Below are 21,752 nucleotides of genomic sequence, written 5' to 3' on the forward strand. Positions count from 1 at the left end.
GCTTCATTAGGGACGAAAAATTGGGGTGTCCCAATACTTTTGAAAAACATGGCCGCCGCATTAGGGACACCTGGGGATGAAAATTATGTGTGTCCCAATACGTTTGAACAACATGGCCCCTTCATTAGGAACACCTAGGGATGAAAATGCTGTGTCCCAACACTTTTGAACAATATGGCCGCTTCATTAGGCACACCTGGGAATGAAAAAGCTGGGTGTCCCAATATTTTTGAACAAAATGGCCACTTCAATACGGACACCTGGGGATGAAAATTCTGGGTGTCCCAATGCTCTTGAACAACATGCCCGCTTAATTAGGGACACGTGGAGATGAAAAACTGTGTTTCCCAATACTTTTGAACAACGTGGTCGCTTCATGAGGGACACCTGGGGATGAAAAATTGGGGTGTCCCAATACTTTTGAACAACATGGCTGCTTCATTTGGGACAAATGGGGATGAAAATTTTGGGTGTACCAATACTTTTGAAAAACATGGCCGCTTCATTAGGGACACCTGGGGATGAAAATTCTGGGTGTCCCAATACTTTTGAGCAACATGGCCGCTTCATTAGGGACACCTGGGGATGAAAATTCTGGGTGACCCAATGTTTTTGAGCAACATGGCCGCTTCATTAGGGACACCTGGGGATGAAAAATCGGGGTGTCCCAATACTTTTGAACAACATGGCCGTTTCATTAGGGACACCTGAAGATGAAATTTCAGGGTGACCCAATACTTTTGAACAACATGCCCAAGATGGCTGCTGCACTGGGGGCGGGGGGGCTCGGGGTTAGTATCCCCAGTCTAGCTAATGTCCCTGCCCAAGATGGCCACCGCAATGGGGAGACCTCAGGGTGAGTATCCCCAGTCTAGCTAATGTCCCTGTCCAAAATGGCCGCCACACTGGGGAGACCACGGGGAGGGTATCCCCAGTCTAGCTAATGTCCCTATCCAAGATGGCCGCCGCACTGAGGAGACCTCGGGGTGAGTATCCCCAGTCTAGCTAATGTCCCAGCCCAAGATGGCCGCCGCAATGGGGAGACCTCGGGGTGAGTATCCCCAGTCGAGCTAATGACCCTGCCCAAGATGGCCGCCGCGCCGGCAAGACCTCGGGGTGGGTTTTCCCCAGTCTAGCTAATGCCCCTGCCCAAGATGGCCGCCGCACTGGGGAGACCTCGGGGTGAGTTTCCCCAGTATAGCTAATGTCCCTGTTCAAGATGGCCGCTGCACTTGGGAGACCTCAGGGTGAGTATCCCGAGTCTATCTAATGTCCTTGCCCAAGATGGCCGCCGCACTGGGGAGACAAACGGGCAATAACACCGGTCCACTGCAAATGAATGGTGAAATTGTGTGGCTTTTTTTAGGGTGAATGAGTTGAATGTGTGGGAAGTAGGAATTTCTGGGGTGTTGAAAGTCTGAATATGAGTTGAATTACTTAAATTTGTGGGAATTGGGAAGGTGTAAATGTGAAAAGTTAAATCTGCCAATGGAAATGAATGGTGAATAGTTTAATTTTTGTGGGCTTTTTAAGGCTGAATGAGTTGAATGTGTGTGAAATAGGAATTTGGGGTGTGTTGAAAAGGTTGACCAATATGAGTTGAATGAGATGAATGTTGTGAATTTCAAATTGGAATGATGTAAATAAATGTGAATTGTTGAATATGGCAATGGGAATGAATGGTGGAATTTTGTGTTTTTTTTACAGGTGAATAAGTTGATTTTTTGGGAAGTAGGAATTGTGCGTGTGTTGAAAAGCTTGCCCAATGTGAGTTGAATGAGTTGAATCTTGTGAATTTTAAATTGGAATGGTGGAAATGGGAAATGTTGAAAGTGTCATTGGAAATGAATGGGTTTTTTTGGGGTGAAAAATAGAAAATATTGGGGAAACGGTAAATTTGGGGAACGAAAAAAATACCATCCCGGAAGGCATGAATTTTCTGAATGTTTTGAAACTTGAATGAAGTGAATCGGGTGAAAAATGTGGAAGGAGTCGCACACCAAAAAATTTGTTCAAAAGTGGAATAATAATAATAATAAACTATAGGAATAACATATGTGTTTAGGCCTTCGCCTTCACACAATAAAGAATAGGAATAACATATGTGTGAAGGGCGGCATGGCTCCGTGGTAGAGTGGTCGTTTCCCAACCCGTAGGTTGTGGGATCGATCCCCGGGCATTGTGACCATGTCGAAGTATCCTTGAGCAAGATACTGAACCCCCAGTTGCTCCTGATGCTGCGTCATCAGTAGGTAGATGAAGTACAGTGTAAAGCGCTTTGAGTACCCGTGATAGAAAAGCGCTATATAAGTGACAGCCCATTTACCATTTACCATGAAGGCCTTTGCCTTCACACAACTAGAGAATACAATGTCTGGAGAAATTGCGTGTGAAGGCGAAGGAAGATGAAAAGAAACTGCGGAATTCGTTGGAATGAAGTTGAATAAAGTGGAATAAAGTTGAATGATACTGAATGAAGTTGAATACAGTGGAATGAAGCTGAATGAAGTTGAATAAAGTGGGATGAAAAATTGTGGAATGAGGGGGAATCGATCCAACGGTGAGTGCACACAACTCAGCGTGTGTACCACAAGACCATAAGGACATAACTGGAAGGCTGTAAAACTGAAATGTTGAATGTGGAAGTGGGACTGAATGGCGAATGTAATGGTTTTTTAAAGATTGAATAATTTGAATTTTTGAGAAGTATGAAATGCAGGCGTGTTGAAAAGCTGAACCAACGTGAGTTGAATGAAGTGGAATGAAGTGGAATGAAGTTGAATGATCTCAAATGATGTACAATGGCAACGACTGAGGACATAAAAAACAGAAGGGGAGCAATAAAAGAGGAAGTAAGGCAACACTTAACTTCCGGGTCAATTCCAGGTAATTTGAGTCATTTCTGGGTCACTTACTGTTAATTTATGGGTCATTTGGGTCACTTCCAGTTCATTTTTGGGTCATTCTGGTCACTTCCGGTTCATTCCCGGGTCATCTGGGTAACTTCTGGTTCATTTCTGGGTCATTTGGGTAACTTTCGGTTCATTTTCAGGTCATTTGGGTCACTTCCGGGTCATTCCGGTTCATTTGGGTAATTTCTGGCTCATTTCCGGCTCACTTGGGTCACTTCCAGTTCATTTTCGGGTCATTCTGGTCACTTCCGGTTCATTTCCAGGTCATCTGGGTAACTTCTGGTTCATTTCTGGGTCATTTGGGTCACTTCCGGTTCAATTACAGGTCATTTGGGTCACTTCCGGTTCATTTGGGTAATGTCCGGTTCATTTCCGGCTCATTTGGGTCACTTCCGGTTCATTTCTGGGTCATTTGGGTCACTTCCGGTCCATTTTCGGCTCATTTGGGTCACTTACGGTTCATTTCTGAGTCATTTGGGTAACTTAAGGTTCATTGCCGGGTCATTTGGGTAATTTCCGGTTCATTTCCGGGTCATTTCGGTCACTTCCGGTTCATTTCTGGATCATTTGGGTCACTTTCACTCTATTTCCGGGTCATTTGGGTCACTTCGGATCCATTTCCGGCTCATTTGGGTCACTTCCGGTCCAATTCCGGGGCATTTGGGTCAATTCCAGTCCATTTCCGGGTCATTTGGGTCACTTCCGGTTCATTTCCGGGTCATTTGGGTCACTTCTGGTCCATTTTCGGGTCATTCGGGTCACTTCCTGTTGATTTTGGGTCCTCGGGGTGAGTATCCCCAGTCTGGCTAATGTCCCTGTCCAAGATGGCCGTCGCACTGGGGAGACCTCGGGGTGAGTATACCCAGTCTGACTAATGTCCCTGACCAAGATGGCCGCCGCACTGGGGAGACCTCGGGGTGAGTATCCCCAGTCTCGCTAATGTCCCTCACCAAGATGGCCGCCGCTCTGGGGAGACCTCGGGGTGAGTATCCCCAGTCTAGCTAATGTCCCTGACCAAGATGACCGCCACACTGGGGAGACCTCGGGGTGAGTATTCCCAGTCAGGCTAATGTCCCTGACCAAGATAGCCGTCGCACCGGGGAGACCTCGGCGCGAGTATCCCCAGTCTAGCTAATGTCCCTGTCCAAGATGGTCGCCGCACTGGGGCAATAACACTCATCCACTGGAAATGAATGATAAAATTGTGTTGTTTTTTAAAGGGTGAATGAGTTGAATGTGTGGGAAGTAGGAATTTTGGGGGTGTTGAAAAGCTGAATGCGAGCTGAATGAGTTGAATGACTTGAATTTGTGGAAATTGGGATGGTGTAAATGTCATGTCATGTCATTTTCCAAACCGCTTATCCTATACAGGGTCGCGGGGAGTTGCTGGAGCCTATCCCAGCCGTCAACGGGCGAAGGCAGACTACACCCCGGACTGGTCGCCAGCCAGTCGCAGGGCACAATGGTGTAAATGTGAAAAGTTGAATGTTCCAATGAAAATGAATGGTGAATAGTTGCGTTTTTGTGGGTTTTTTAAGTGTGAATGAGTTGAATGTGTGGAAAGTAAGCATTTTGGGGGTGTTGAAAAGCTGAATGTGAGTTGAATGAGTTGAATGACTAGAAATTGTGGAAATTGGGAAGGTATACATGTGAAAAGTTGAGTGTTCCAATGGAAATGAATGGTTAATAGTTGAATTTTTGTGGGTTTTTTAAGGGGGAATGAGTTGAAAGTGTGGGAAGTAGGAATTTGGGGGGTTTTGAAAAGTTGAATGTGAGCTGAATGAGTTGAATGACTTGAATTTGTGGAAATTGGAATGGTGTAAATGTGAAGCGTTTAATGTGCCAATGGAAATGAATGGTGAATAGTTGAATTTTTGTGGGTTTTTTAAGGGTGAATGAGTTGAATGTGTGAGAAATAGGAATTTGGGGTGTTGAAAAGCTTGACCAATATGAGTTGAATGAGATGAATGTTGTCAATTTCAAATTGAATGATGTAAATGTGAATTGTTTAATATGGCAAGGCGGCACGGTGGTCGACTGGTTAGCACGTCCGCCTCACAGTTCAGAGGTCGTGGGTTCGATCCTGGCCCCGGCCTCCCTGTGTGGAGTTAGCATGTTCTCCCTGTGCCTGCGTGGGTTTTCTCCGAGTACACCGGTTTCCTCCCACATTCAAAAAACATGCATGGTAAGTTGATTGGACTCTCTAAATTGCCCCTAGGTGTGATTGTGAGTGCGGATTTTTGTCCTTGTGTGACCTGCGATTGGCTGGCAACCAATTCGGGGTGTCCCCTGCCTACTGCCCAAAGACAGCTGGGATAGGCTCCAGCACGCCCCGTGACCCTTGTGAGGATAAGCGGTATAGATAATGGATGCATGAATATGGCAATGGGAATCCATCCATCCATTATCTCCCGCTTACCCGAAGTCGGGTCGCGGCGGCAGCAGCTTCAGCAGGGAAGCCCAGACTTCCCTCTCCCCAACATCTTCCAGCTCCAGACCGATACAGGGTCCGCATCACAGCAGACGCTGCACCGATCCGCCTGCCGATCTCCCGTTTCATCTTACCCTCACTCGTGAACAAGACCCCAAGATACTTGAACTCCTCCACTTGGGCCAGAATCCCATCCCCGACCCGGAGAGGGCACGCCACCCTTTTCCGACTGATGACCATGGTCTCAGATTTGGAGGTGCTGATTTTCATTCCGACCGTTTCACACTTGGCTGCGAACTGCTCCAGCGAAAGTTGGAGATTGTGGCTTGAAGAAGCCAACAGTACCACATCATCTGCAAAAAGCAGAGATGCAATACTGAGGCCACCAAACCGGACCCCCTCGACACCTCGGCTGCACCTAGAAATTCTATCCATAAAAGTTATGAACAGAATCGGTGACAAAGGGCAGCCTTGGCGGAGTCCAACCCTCACTGGAAACGAATCCGACTTACTGTCGGCAATGCGGACCAAACTCTGACTACGGTGGTACAGGGACCGGACAGCCCTTATCAGGGGGCTCGGTACCCCGTACTCCCGAAGCACCCCCCACAGAACTCCCCGAGGGACACGGTCGAACGCCTTCTCCATGTCCACAAAACGCATGTAGACTGGTTGGGCGAACTCCCAATCACCCTCGAGGACCCTGCTGAGGGTGTAGAGCTGGTCCACCGTTCCGCGGCCGGGACAAAAACCACATTGCTCCTCCTGAATCCGAGATTCGACCTTCCGATGGACCCTCCTCTCCAGCACCCCTGAATAGACCTTGCCGGAGAGGCTGAGGAGTGTGATCCCTCTGTAATTGGAACACACCCTCCGGTCCCCCTTCTTAAAAAGGGGGACCACCACCCCGGTCTGCCAATCCAGAGGCACTGTCCCCGATGTCCACGCGATGTTGTAGAGACGTGTCAACCATGACAGCCCCTCAACATCCAGAGCCTTTATGAACTCCGGGCGGATCTCATCCACCCCCGGGGCTTTGCCACAGAGGAGCTTTTTGACTACCTCGGTTACTTCAACCCCAGAGATAAGAGAGCCCACCTCAGAGTCTCCAGGCTCTGCTTCCTCAGTGGAAGGCGTGTCGGTGGAATTGAGGAGGTCTTCAAAGTATTCTCCCCACCGACCCACAACGTCCCGAGTTGAGGTCAGCAGCACCCCATCTCCACTATAAACAGTATTAATGGTGCACTGCTTCCCTCTCCTGAGACGTCGGATGGTGGACCAGAATTTCCATGAAGCCGTCCGGAAGTCATTTTCCATGGCCTCCCCGAACTCCTCCCACACCTGGGATGAATGGTGGAATTTTGTGGGTTTTTTTTACGGGTGAATAAGTTCAATTTTTGGGAAGTAGGAATTGTGGGTGTGTTGAAAAGCTTTACTAAAATGTGAGTTGAATGAGTTGAATCTTGTGAATTTGAAATTGGAATGGTGGAAATGGGAAATATTGAAAGTGCCATTGGAAATGAATGGGGTGTTTTTGGGTGAAAAATGGTAAATATTGGGGAAACGGTAAATTTGGGGAACGAAAAAAATACCCCGGAAGGCATAAATTTTCTGAATGTTTTGAAACTTGAATGAAGTCAATCGGATGAAAAATGTGGAAGGAGTCGCACACCGAAAAAGTGGTCGGAATAAAATAGAATAATACGTTTAAAGTGCAGGAATAACATATGTGTGAAGGCCTTCGGCTTCACACAATAAAGCATAGGAATAACATATGTGTGAAGGCCTTTGCCTTCACATAATTAAGAATAGGAATAACATATGCGTGAAGGCCTTCGACTTCACACAATTACAAATTCTTTACTCACCAGGAAAGTAACACAGTAAAATTGAGTGGTTTGCTCTATTTCTAATATATCGAGTTAGTCTGAATTTTTTTGTAATTTTATTACTAGGGATGGGACGAGATCCGCGGGATTAGAACGCTATGAGATTTCTCGTCCCTGCACAGCACGAGATCTATTTTCTTTTGACGGTGTTTTGCAGTGTGGGTGAATATAGCAGATGTCCTAAAAGAATGGGAACTTCCGAGGCCAAATCACGGAGTCGCTGTTGTGACCGACAACGCTCGATCGCAACATGGATGTGGCGATACTTGAGGCTGGCTTTGAGCCACACATTAAGTGCTTATTGTGCAGGCAATGAACGCAACGCTAATGCGGCTGGTCCAAAGTTGGCGGGTCCAAAGTTGGAAAGTCGTATCATGTTTGTTTAGACGTGTCAAGCGCATAGTTTCTTTTTTTCACCGATGCTCAACAGCAGCAGCACTTTTGACGTCTAAATAAAGACAGCTCAAGCTGCCCGCTCACAGACTAATTATGGATGTAATCACGGGCTAGAACAACTCTTTGGACATGATGGCTCGCAATCTAGAGCAGCAGGGTGCCCTATCTGCAGCTCTGAGGAACCCAGAACAACGACGAGTTGCAGAAATCTTGACACAGACGCAGTGACATTCCTCTTGTGGGAAGATCGACTGAGAAACAAGTTGAACTCTACAATACAATACAATTTTATTTATATAGCACATTTCATAACAGCCAGAGCTGTAACAAAGCACTTTAAAAACAATACAATAAACAAAATTAAGAGGCAGTGATACATCTATTAATAAATATATCAATAAATATTAACAAATATTTAAAATATAAATAAAAATATGAATAAATAAAGCCAATAAATTAACATAAAACACTATATACAATTGAGTTACTGCCCCACGAGCACAGTTGGATTTTGTCAAAGTATTCAATAAGAGGAAAGATCTCAGCTTTAGCTGTTATTGCAGCAATATTTGAGAGCATGTCACAAAAGTGACTCCTGTTTGCATTTGCACTTTAGAGCTCGTTGATGAATTTTCTTGCAGTCTGTTCGATAAAAAAACATTTTGAAAACTGAAAAAATTACATTAGGTATTTTTTTATATTCGAAATTCAGCAAAAATCTCGTCTCGTCTCGTTCTCGCAGACTCAATCTCGTGAGACATCTCGTCTCGTGGGATTTTTGTCTCGTCCCATCCTTAATTATTACAGTTACTGAGTCTCGTAACATGTTACAATTTCAGGGTGTCCCCCGCCTACTGCCCGAAGACAGCTGGGATAGGCTCCAGCACGCCCCGCGACCCTTGTGAGGATAAGCGGTATCGATAATGGATGGATGGATAGTTCTGAAAGAGGTTTTCAATCTCAGTGGTACCAACCCGGTTAAATAAAGGTTAAATACAATTAAATAAATTAAAGGGATACTTAACATATGTATGCCACTTGGCACTTAAATATTTTAACCATTATTTACCCACTATAACCACCAATATTTTTAAAGAAACTTTAAAAAATGATTTTAAAAATTATTTAGCTGGCCGCCATGTTCATTGAACTTGTCGACAGACAACCATCATGTGCACGATGCTATACTGCACAATGATATTCAAAACACAGCTACGCCAAAACGAGAGTGTTAATCGTGAAAGAATGAATGAAAGAAAGAATGGTGCCTCAGCGGTTTAATTTACGAGTGCGGCCCTGCTCGCATTGTGGACATAATGACCCACAAGCCATTCGGGATTCGCAAAGTGTTGAGATTCAGAAGCTCAGATCCTCCTTCTCACAGGTCAGCCTGCCTCAGGCTCATTAAAAATACTCAGCAAGGCTTTTTTTTTTTTTTTTTTTTAATCTCACCTGCGTGGCGAGTGTACTCCCCAACTGTTAATCACTCCTTGTCCCGGAAATGTTGACTGCACAGTCGTGTCAGTCTGCTTTTCCTTGTGTGCACCAAAGGCTTGACAAAACTTGTTTAGTTAAGTGCAGTTTTTGTAAAATAAATTGTGGAATAGCATGCCAGTGTGCACCTAGTTTGCTGTTTCTAGTTGACCACTTGCAACTTTTTTACTTCATTATGGTATGTGTTTTCTTTGTGTCCTCCTCGTTGTCCAATCCAAATCCAGCTAAAATGTAAAATGACTGAGGCCTTACGTCAAAGGGAACCCCAGTAGTTTAGATGTTTACAGGTATGCCATACTTTAAAATAGGACTGAAAAATTAATTGCACTTGCAATATAATAATATAATCGTGATTTGGGAAAACGCGATTACGTAATCGCGAATGCTGCGGTTTAAATGGTCATTACTTTATTGATAGCAAAGGGGGAAGGGGAATTCACCGAATGCTAAGCTAACGCTGCCATAGCTACAGCATGCTTGATCCTTTTCACCTCGCATGGTTAAAACTTCCCGCGCGTGGGGCAAAAACCTCAACCTCTATTTTGTGTTGTTTTGGCTGCCGTCGGAGCGCGTGTGTGAGGAAGTGCCTGTCATGGGGTCAGTGTATGTTATCTTTGACTTTGACTTTGAACGTGTGTTTGAAGTTTGAGCACACATTCTCAGACATGATTGTGCGACTCCTTGAGCCACGACAAATAAAAACCCATCCGTGCAAAGTTGTCAGGCGTTCAAATATTAAGAGGATGAATTTGGGTGTATGTTCCGAACTAAAAGACAGAAGAAAAGCTGTTGATACGCCATCGAGTGGTCATGCCCGCTGCCGTTAAGTAGGCATTACCTTACATTTCCTACCGGGCAGCATGTGTTGTGTTACAAAATGGAGCTCGAGTAAGCTTTAATTTTATTCCTGTATGTTTTATCTATGTATCCGTCTATATATAAAGTTGGGTGATTGATTTAAGAAGTGTAGTCCACGAATACTATATATATCAAGAAATGAAGTGACATGTAGGAAGTGGTAGAGCCACTGGATTATTTATTTTTTTGGTCTACATTAGAAGTTGAGTGATTAAGAAGTGCAGTCCACGTTCACATCATGTTTCATGAAACAAAGTGATATGTAGGAAGTGGCAAAACCACTGATTTGTTTACATTGTTGTTGCAATCTGCACTTGAGTTTGTGCACCACACACCACACGTGTGGCCCAATCATGTTGTCATGGTGACGCTTACCCAAATGCTCATCAAAATATTTAGTAACTATATACACATGTAATTGTAGTAAATAAACTGTCTTTAATATTAATTAATGCTTCATTTGCATTTACCTCAGTATTCTATAATGCATAACAGGTCAGATATTGTTTGTTGTAATAAAGATTAAATGTTGAAAAATACATCAGGTATCTTCGAAAAAAAATCACAACTCATCGCATTTGCAATGATTTGGAAAAAAATTGCAATTAGATTGTTTTCCATAATCGTTCACTCTTACTTTAAAACCATATCTGTTGAAAGCAATATATGCAATCCCTCATGCAGTACGTCCCTTTTTAGAAGTTTGTTTCACAGTTGTCATTTTGGGCATTTTGGAAAAAGAAAACAATTGCAAAAGGATATCGTCGCTGTCCTGTGAAAAACACTTCGACACATCGAATCTTGGGGGGAAAAAAATCACGTTAATGCGATGTCTGTAAATCAAAAACACCGTTCACTAAAAATAAGAAAATTGAAAAAAAATGGACTTAAGTATTTTTCACAGGACAGCGACAATATAGCCTGCAATATTTGAATGTAGAAAGGTATATCCTATTAAATCAAGACATTTTTTCCTATGCATATAACCATCTTATTTTTGTGAAGGAAAAAAAAACATCCGTTTTAAGTGATACCTTTAAAGTTAGGTCTTATTCTGGCATCATATCCAGATGTCCTCCCCATCAGTTTGTCTAGAAAGTCAGAGGGAGACATTGGAACCTGTCGTGTTCTTGCAGCATGGTCAACCTCCTTACACTGGCCAACACTGTTACGGAGACAAAACACACACACAAAAAGTTTTAGTTGCACAACACGTTTATCTTAAAACACATCAGTGGTTCTCAAGCTTTTTACATCAAGTACTTAGCTTTTTAATTAGCATCATGATGACCAACATTAAAAATGTGGCAGGCAGATGTTTTATCCCTATAAAGTACAATTAACTACTACTACCACTACTATTGTAAGCCACTGTAAAATTGTGCACAATTTGAACACTTTAATTACCATTTACTTACAATAAAAAAAAACTGCACTTCAATAATGATTGAATTAAATTGTACCCCAATAAAAATGTGACCTAAATAAATATTTGAAAACAAAGATTAAATGCATATGTAGGTAATTTCATATTTAAATACAACTAAGATATACTTAAAGAGAAAGTCAATCAAAATATATTTTTTTCCAGCTTATGTTCTGTGCAGATCCACTAGATGAGACAAGGTATTCTGATTAATATTCTGTTTGTGGAATATGACCTAAGCAGCAAACTCCACCGACCACGCCATCACAGGGGGCGGCCATTATGTCACTTCTGTCGACTGAAAATGACATCACAGTGTCTCCGCGATCAGATAACGACCAATCATGGCTCAGCTTCAGAAAACAGGTGAGCTGTGATTGGTGGTTAGCTGAGCCCTGAGACACTTTGATGTCATTTTCAGTTGACAGAAGTGACAAATGACAAAATGGACGCCCCCAGAGATGGCTAAAAACGGGTGGATTAAGTCTTATTCCACAAATGCAGTATTTATCAGAATGCCTTGGAACATATTCTTGGGAAAAAGTATGTTTGGGTTGACTTCTTAAGAAATATACATATGGTAAAGAAATATATATATATATATATATATATATATATATATATATATATATATATATATATATATATATATATATAAAAGACAGGGCGGCACGATGGTCGACTGTTTAGCACGTCCACCTCGGATGCCATGGGTTCGATGGGCTCTGGCCTCCCTGTGTGGAGTTTGCATGTTCCCCCCGTGCCTACGTGGGTTTTCTTCGGGTACTCCAGTTTCCTCCCACATTCCAAAAAAACGCATGGTAAGTTGATTGGACTCTGTAAATTGTCCCTAGGTGTGATTGTGAGTGCGGATGTTTGTTTCTGTGTTCCCTGCGATTGGCTGGCAACCAATTCAGGGTGTCCCCCGCCTACTGCCTGGAGACAGCTGGGATAGGCTCCAGCACGCCCTGCTACCCTTGTGAGGATAAGCGGTATCGATAATCGATGGATGGATATATATAAGACATTGTAACATTATGTACAGTTATTTTCCATACCACTAGAGGGACTAACTAATACAGGCAGTTACCTGTCAGTCACATACAGTATGTATATCATCGGCATTCCGCCTATGCTTTGGTCCATCTATGAGTTCTCGTCTATATTTCAGACCTGCCCGGTCACTCCGAGTCAACCAAACGACTATGTAACTATGTGTACATACACATGTATATATACACCAACATACATCTACATATAAAGTATGAAGAAACACTCATTTTAGCCTGTACTTAGTACAGAGGAAAAATACTCTAAGTAAGTGACAGTGCTGCAGTGCTGCAGTGAAATAGAAGGAACAGCATTGGATAAGAGTAAAACTAGACTAACAGTATTGGTGAATGTTGAGTATTGCACGATATAAACTCAGGTGCAGGATTGCACAAATCGCCAGTTTGTAGAGACTACACAATGTTCTTGTTAAAGAGTCTGACAGCAGCAGGCAAGAAGGAGCGGCAGAATCTCTCCTTTGCACAGTGAGGGTGTAACAGTCTGTCACTGAAGGAGCTGTGGAGTGCTGTTAGGGTGCCCTGGAGGGGGTGGGCCGGGTTGTCCAGCATTGATGACAGCTTGTCCATCATCCTCCTGTCCCCCACTGAGTCCACAGTGTCCAAGGAGCAGCCCTGCTCTCCTGACCAGTTTGTCCAGCCGCTTCTTGTCCCAGGCGAGACGCCGCCTGCCAAGGAAAATGCCCTGGAAAATGAACGATCCAACCACCGAGTCATAAAGGTTCCTGAGGAGTGTCCCCTGAACCCCAAAAGACCTGTCTCCTGAGGAGGAAGACTCTGCTCTGACTCTTCGTATAGAGGGTGTCTGTGTTGATCGTCTTTGTGGTTGTGTCATTGGATCTGTGGCCGCATGTTTTGGACACTTGGATGAAGAGAGGGGCGGAGCTGGGAACTGATCACCACCTGGTGGTGCGTTGGCTCCGATTGTGGGGGAAGATGCCGATCCAACCAGGCAGACATATTGTGACCTGACAAACTTATACAAACATATTGTGAGAGTTTGCTGGGAACGTCTGTCAGAATCCCCTGTCGGAAAGAGTTTCAACTACCACCTTCGGCAGAACTTCACCCACATCCTAGGGGAGGTGGCGGACATTGAGCCTGAGTGGACCATGTTCCATACCTCCATTGTTGAGGCGGCTAACAGGAGGTGTGGCCACAAGGGGGCCTGTCGTGGCGGCAATGCCCGAACCTGTTGGTGGACAGCAACAGTGAGTGATGCCGTCCAGCTGAAGAAGGAGTCCTATCAGGTCTTTTTGGCCTGCAGTACTCCGGAGGCAGCTGATGGGTCCAAGCTGGCCAAGCGGAATGCAGCCTTGATGGTCACCAAGGCAAAAACTCAGACATGGGAGGCGTTCAGCTAGGCCGTGGAAAATAACATCTGGACAGCTTCGAAGAAATTCTGGTCCACCATCCGTCGTCTCAGGAGGGGGAAAGCAGTGCACTGTCAACACTGTATATATATAGCAGAGATGGGATGCTGCTGCCCTCAGCACGGGATGTTGTGAATCGGTGGAGAGAATACTTCAAAGACCTCCTCAATTCTACCGGCATGCCTTCCCATGAGGAAGCAGAGCCTGGGGTCTCTGAGGCATCGTTTCCTACCTCTGGGGTTGAGGTCGCTGAGGTGGTTAAAAAGCTCCTCAGTGGCAAGATCCGTCCAGAGTTCCTAAAGGCTGGATGTTGTGTGGGTGTCCTGGTTGACACGCCTCTGCAGCATGGCAGGGGCAGTGCCTCTGGATTGGCAGACCGTGGTGGTGGTTCCCCTTTTTAAGAAGGGGGACCGGAGGGTGTGTTCCAACTATAGAGGGAACACACTTCTCAGCTTTACTGGTAAGGTCTATTCAGGAGAGCTGGAGAGGAGAGTCCGTCAGAAAGTTGAATCTCAGATTCAGGAGGAGCAGTGTGATTTTCGTCCTGGCCGTGGAACAGTGGACAAGCGCTACACTCTCGGCAGGATACTTGAGGGTGCATCAGAGATCGCTCAACTAGTCTACATGTGCTTTGCGGACTTGGAGAAGGCGTTCCAATGTGTACGCCGGGGGATCTTGTGTATGGATTATCAGCCGCCATGCACGGACGTTTTGATCCCTGTACGTCGGATGTCAGAATTTGGTACGCATTGCCGGCAGTAAGTCCGATTTGTTTCCAGTGAGGGTTGGACTCCACCAAGGCTGCCCTTTGTCACCGATTCTGTTCATAACCTCAATGGACAGAATTTCTAGGCGCAGCCGAGGTGTTGAGGGCGTCCAATTTGGTGGTGACAGTATTACATTTCTACTTTTTTCAGATGATGTGGTACTGTTGGCTTCTTCAAGTCACAATCTCCACCTCTAACTGAAGCGGTTCGCTGCCGAGTGTTAAGCGGTTGGAATGAAAATCAGCACCTCCAAATCTGAGACCATGGTCCTCAGTCGGAAATGGGTGGAGTGCCCTCTCCAGGTCGGGGATGAGATCCTGCCTTAAGTGGAGGAGTTCAAGTATCTAGGGGTCTTGTTCACGATTGAGGGTTGGATGGAGCATGAGATGTGACAGGCGGATCGGTGCAGCATCTGCAGTGATGCAGACTCTGTTTCGGTCTGTTGTGGTGAAGAGGGAACCGAGCCAGAAGGCAAATCTCTCAATTTACCAGTTGATCTACATTCCTACCCTCACCTATGGTCACGACCAAAAGAATAAGGTCTCGGATACAAGCTGCTGAAATGTGTTTCCTCCGCAGATTGTCCTGGCTCTCCCTTAAAGATAAGGTGAGAAGCTTGGTCATCCGGGAGGAGCTCAGAGTTGAGCTGTTGCTTCTCCACATTGAGAGGAGCAAGATGAAGTGGCTCGGGCATCCTGCCAGGATGCCACCTGACACCTCCCTGGTGATGTTTTTGGGCATATTCCACCGGTAGGAGGCCCAGAGGGCGACCCAGGACACACTGGAGATACTATGTCTCCCAGCTGGCTTGGAAACACCTCAGGATCCCCCAGGAGAACCTGGATGATGTGGCTGGGGAGAAGGAAGTCTGAGCTTCCCTGCTTAAGCTGCTACTCCCGCAACCTGACCTCAGATAAGCGGAAGACAATGAATGGGTGGATAAATGGATGTCTTCAACATTTCACAGCATTATTGCCCAGCTCTAATGTAAAGTATTGTTCATTTTGCACCAAACAGCCAGTGTGATGGTGCGGATCACAGAATGCCTGCAGGTTGCAGTGGTGTGGCCTGCCGGCTGGTGCTCTGCTCTGCATGAGAAGCCAAGTGGATGAGAGAGGACAAGGGAGGGGCGAGGTAGAGTGATTGTGGGTGAATCAAATCAGCATGGGGCACAATTCTCACAAAACAATACAATACAAAACATGTGTCATGTCATCTTCCAAACCGCTTATCCTATACAGGGTCGCGGGGAGGTGCTGGAGCCTATCCCAGCCGTCAACGGGTGAAGGCAGACTACACCCCAAACTGGTCGCCAGCCAGGCGCAGGGCACACACCGACACCGTCACTGAGCGGGAATTGATCCCACGCTGCCCGCACACAACTCAGGCCTGTGTACCACTACACTATCAGTGACCAATACAATACAATACAATTTTATTCATATAGCGTATTTCATAACAGCTAGAGCTGTAACAAAGCACTTTACAAACAATACAATAAATAGAACGATAAATAAAAGGCTGTTATAATGTATTAATAAATATAGATATGAATAATATATAAAATATAAATAAGTAAAGCCAATAAATTGACATAAAACACTATATACAATTGACACCGGAAAAGAGGCGAAAAATTCAGGTCTGATCAAAAGCCAGAGAAAAGAAATGTGTCTTCAAAAATGGACAGAGAGGGGGCTTGCCTAACAACCAATGGGAGGTCATTCCAGAGGGAAGGACCAGCAACAAACGAATGCCTGTGAGATATCAGAGCACTGGAGGAATTTATTACAGACTGGGTAATATTTATTTCTTATATATTAATCAAGGAAAAGAAAAAAAATGGGCTCCAATTTTCCAATTTTTTTATTGTGGGCAAAAGGCCAGTTGCTTGAGCGCCACTAGGGGTTTATCTCTGCATGTGCCTACTACATACTATACTTGTGTGTTTGTGTATTCGTCGAATATGACAAGAGAGAACATTTCCAAAAATATCCCTGCTTACAGCAAAGACCGCCCTCATAAAAAAAACAAACACACACACACGCACACACGCGCACGTACACATTAACAACATGACATGTCTTTTCAGGATCACCAGCCTTTACTTTGGCATTTTGGAGGTACTAGCATTTACTCTGACAGAGCATAACCTTGATGATTTGGTTTGTACTCATTTTGATTACTCATTTAACCTCTTCATAACATACTCATACACTGACAGTGTGAGAAAAGAAGATCAGCTCTCATTGCATCCACATTCTTGAGCTTTGGGAAGTGACAATCTCAATATCACATTATTTTAGTGATTTATATGTATGTTAATTCAGTTTTGATTTGATGAAAGTAACACATATCGGGATTTGTCTTTTAACATTGTTTTAGCACTGTTGTCATCTTGCTTTGAGGTGACACTACTGGACAGAACCATTAACTGCTCCATATATTCAAGACATAATTTGATGCAATTCAATAATTATTTCATATTTAGCATATTTATATTGTTTTATTTAAGAAAATTCAGGAAATTATTACCTCTGGCAGAACATTTGTTTGACTTTATCACTCATGTAATGTGTTCTGTCCCTGTGACACTGGTAGCATCAATTTTTGTCCTTATGATTGAGATATTGTCTTTTTTAATCCATAGTCTAATGTTTAAAAATGCATACCTTTTGTTTTGTAAGTGCGTATATGCCAAGTACGCTTTGCAAAACGGATGCCCTCTGTGATCAGTCAGTATAAGCACAAGCATTTTCCCAGAAACGTATTGAAGCTAATATAGCACCTGCAACCCCAGCAGGTATAAATCTAGCATTTGGATGCTGTCTGAAATAGCCAAAAATAAACAAATGTACATGATGCAGAACATGACTCACATTCTCCATGCGGACAAATCGACATTCACAAATGGACTCATACAGGGAGCAAATTGACCGTACTGTATGTGCATTTGAGCGCATGTGTGTGCGGCTACATGGTATCCAGGAAGCATTTCTGTGTCAGTGCTCTTTGGCTTGGGGCAGGGTGAGTGGTTGTCGCACACTTCAGCTTGATGGTGGTGAAAACATATATGACAATGAGAACAGAATTCGGTGATCATTTAAATTATATAGGTTTCTTCCTGAATTACAAAAGCAATTTTACCTAACCTTTGAAGAAATTGCTTTTCGCTGCTATTTTTCATCCCAAAATCTTTAGAGGTTATATTGCACAGATATGAATGTGTTACATCATTGTATTGCACTGTTATCATCTTGCTTTGAGGTGACACTACTGGACAGCTGTTTTTTTTAATTTAACAGCTGTCCAGTAGTGCCCACACTACCACTGCACAAATTGATGCTACCAGTTTCACAGGGACAGAACACACTACATGAGTGATAAAGTCAAACAAATGCTCTGCCAGAGGTAATAATTTCCTGAATTTCCTTAAATAATACAATATAAAGATGCTAAATATGAAATAATTATTGAATTGCATCAAATTATGTCTTGAATATATGGAGCAGTTAACGGTTCTGACCTGGCCACCACAACTTAGCTCACGGTGTCCCCAATGGGACGGATCGACTGATGGACCGACAGACTTCTGACGGACTAATTGACTGTCTTAATTGACAGATTGACCAACTGCTGATTACAATTCGGTGCGGCTTGAAAAATGACGGACTGACAAATGACAGACATGTCCCAAGGCTGCTGACGGATGACGGACCAGCAAAAATTTGGAAAATGCCCACATTTGAATCTTTGCATGGATTAGCATTTGCTAATGGAGTTATCATTGTTAGTTTCTGATAAACGGTACACATGTGAAAATGTGGCTATTTGTGTTATGCGACGTATTGCATGCTGCATGTAGCACATAATGTACACGATATGCAACACAAATTGAAAACTTTAATTACAGGAAAGTTGAGGATATAGTTCTGCCCACACATTTTGAAATACTGTATTTTTCGGACTACAAGACACTACTTTTTCCCTATGTTTTGAACCATGCGCCTTATAGCAATTGCCATTTACCAGGATGTGACTGTAGGTGGAGGAGTTTAACAGGCGAGTGCGCTATGCACTAGGTTATGCATTAGGTGTTATGTACTATGTAGTAGAGCAAAAAAGGTGGACCTTAACTGAAAAAAATGGTGACCGCGGACAGTGAAATGAAGACAAGTACTGTATATTTTCCCTTGGTTCTGTTCCGTTTTAATCAGCAAAGTTGCTGGAATGCTAAATGCAGTAAATATCAAATTTTTCAACATAGATAGGCGTGGCTTATATAAGGTACAGCTTATATATGTTTTTTCGTCATTTTTTTTTTAATTAGAGTGGGTGCGGCTTATGTAAAGGTGTGGCTTATAGTCCGGAAAATATAGTAATTTGATCTTCGAATCTTGGCTTTTTTATTCACATTCTGGGCTAATATCAGGAGCTTAATTCGTCACAAGACCCTTGCTGCACCCCAGTCATCATGGTAACTAATGCTGTACACGACATTGGTTCCACAGTCGCGGGAGATGGAGTGAAAAGTGGCTCAATTTCATGTAACTGGACTTTTGGACATTTGCTGTTTTGCCTGTTAAGGCCAAATCTAAGAGGAGTGATAGATATGTGAAAACGTATGCTTTTATGGATCCTGGCAGCACCACAAGCTTTTGCACTGAAGTCCTTCTACAAAAGCTGAAACTCATGGGCAGGCGAACACAAATTCTTCTCAACACCATGAGCTGTAGCAGAGCAGATGATAGGAATATGTTGAAGACATTTATCCTGTCAGACTTAGAAGTGTGTGGTGTGGAGGAAGACATATACATAGACTTGCCATGGGTATACACCCACAGCTTCATTCCAGTTCAGAAGGAGAAAATACCCAAGCAGGAAGACATTGCATGTTGGCCTTATCTGAAAGATGCTTCTCTGCCTCAGATTAATTCTGAGGTCGGCCTGCTCATAGGCACCTCTTACAGTGGAAAGAAAACAGTAAGAGTTGCCACTACACTCATCAATAATTGATACATGTTTAAGCTAGAACTACTGTCTCTCACACACTGAATACTTTAGAAGCAGAGTGTGGAATGTATTTATGTGAATTACCGTTTCTAATATTTATCTTACAATAAATAGTATGCTTCCGGTGTTATGCAACAATTAAAAAATACATTTATCAAAATCTTTCTTTTATGCACAATGTGCACACACATTACATTCCTTGTGTTTTGAAAAATTCACCTGCCCAAACATTGAATGGCCTTGCTTTGTTGTTCAGTCGGTCAACCTAAAACTCATAGACACTTGCACACTGGCCAGGCTCTTTCATGGGCTACTCTGCACTCAACTGTTGTGCTTTGCTGCCTGTCCCCTAGCGATGTCAACCAGTTTACAGTACCGCTTGTGTTAAACCAGCTGTGCTTATTATGCTGGGCTTACCAAGTAAGGGTCAAGTATACACCTGAGCGTATACTTTCACTATTCAGCTCAGTTGGTTGGATAATAGATTGAATAATCGCTAATTCCATTGAAGCTCGGATGCTGTAGTGTGTTTTTTTTTATTCAATTGAATATAGGACAAAGACGTGTTGTTGTTGTTTTTGCTAATATTCACTCATTTTGAGTTTGATGCCTGCAACACGTTCAAAAAAAGCTGGGACAGCGGCATGTTTCCATCACCTTTACTTTCAACAACACTCAATAAGAGACACTAATTGTTGAAGCTTTGTAGGTGGAATTCTTTCAAACTCTTGCTTGATGTACAATTTCAGTTGCTCAACAGTCTGGAGTCTCTCATCGCTTCATAATTTGCCATGTATTTTCAATGGGTGACAGGACTGGACTGCTGGAAGGTTAGTCTAGTACCCACACTCCTTTACCATGAAGCCACGCTTTTTTAATATGCAAAATATGGCCTGACAAGGCTCGAGACTGTGTAACATCAGTTTGCTTTAAATATAGACAGATAAAGCAGTGCACATACTGAAATATTATCACAATGATTTTGAAAAGGCAGACATGATATATTAGTGCAATCACGGACTATGGTAAGCAGATCAGTATTTCCTCTAGTTTTTTTTTTCTTTTGTTAAGCAGTGGTAGCAGAACATCATCTTGAATACAATGGGCATGCTGTGCTGAGACGGTGAGACCAGGGCAGCAGTGGTTTAGATATATAAACAGATGTCGCATATTACCGTTTGTGGCTACATAAAGCAAAGGAACCAGTTACGATACCTGCAAGCCCCAACAAATCTGACTGGAGTGAAATAGCTAACATTAGCCCCATAATGCACAAAGCTGAAACACAACACTGTAATTTTTACTGCAACCCTCTGCTTCGAGAAATGAAACTTAATGATGCACGTTAATGATACATTGCACATAACAACAACTTAAGTAAAACCAGGTCATATTAGTTAGATGAACTTACGATCTTCTAGCTTTTTGCTTTTTGTCGTCTTCCAGCAGCACCTGGGTGACTTCAGGTTTCAGGTGTTCATTAATCACTCGGCTTTACACCAACTCGGCTTTACAAAGGCTACAGACGACCAACTCGTTTGACTTTTTGTTGAAACCACTTTTCAGCTGCTTCATGGTGCCGCTGTCCTCTTCCCCACCCTGAACGCACAAACCGGTGCCGCCGCCATTTCTGCTGTTCTCCTTTCTTTTCTGCTGTGCGCACTTGTTTACAACTGACGGTATGCAGGTAGTGACGTCTTTACATCGTCGACACTCGACGGTATGTGCATGCCGATGTATTAACATCATTGACGCTCGTCGTCGACTGTATGTTGTGCAGTCACGTCGACTATGTCGACTAGTCGCGACGGCCCTAAATAATATTACAAAAATTTAAGGATAACTACAGTATACAGGGGTCCTCATTTTATGAACGAGTTCTGTTCCTACACTGCCGATGTAACCTGAATTTCCGCGTATGTTGGATTTCACCGTTAAAGTCAAAATTTACATCAAAATACTTTGTATAAAAAATGAAAATACATTAAAATAAACAGCATAAGATGCTGTACGTAGGATTACTTCTGAGAAGTGGATGGAGGAGGAGGAGAGGAGAGCGAAAAAGGCAAAGATACTGCCGGCGTGCAGACACACGATCGAGACACTGCGCATGCTCAACCGCCCCG

At 43.6% G+C, this 21,752-nt stretch overlaps 1 protein-coding gene across 9 annotated transcripts in view; it reads right to left on the reverse strand.

The window, feature by feature from the left end:
* Positions 1–21,752, reverse strand: part of glra3 (glycine receptor, alpha 3) — a 199,161-nt gene that overhangs the window by 148,290 nt on the left and 29,119 nt on the right. For 5 of the 9 annotated variants that reach the window (XM_086032404.1, XM_086032411.1, XM_086032407.1 and 2 more), the window contains one exon: positions 11,015–11,145. In XM_086032404.1, the coding sequence (XP_085888530.1) occupies positions 11,015–11,145 (131 nt within the window). Of the gene's footprint in view, positions 1–11,014; positions 11,146–21,037; positions 21,220–21,752 lie in introns of those variants that run through there. The other 4 variants (XM_086032406.1, XM_086032410.1, XM_086032408.1 and 1 more) reach the window with 4 other exon arrangements.

This window comes from Filicampus tigris, chromosome 6, assembly GCF_054856515.1.
Source record: "Filicampus tigris isolate MCC_2025a chromosome 6, RoL_Ftig_1.0, whole genome shotgun sequence".
In the NCBI taxonomy this organism is placed as follows: domain Eukaryota; kingdom Metazoa; phylum Chordata; class Actinopteri; order Syngnathiformes; family Syngnathidae; genus Filicampus; species Filicampus tigris.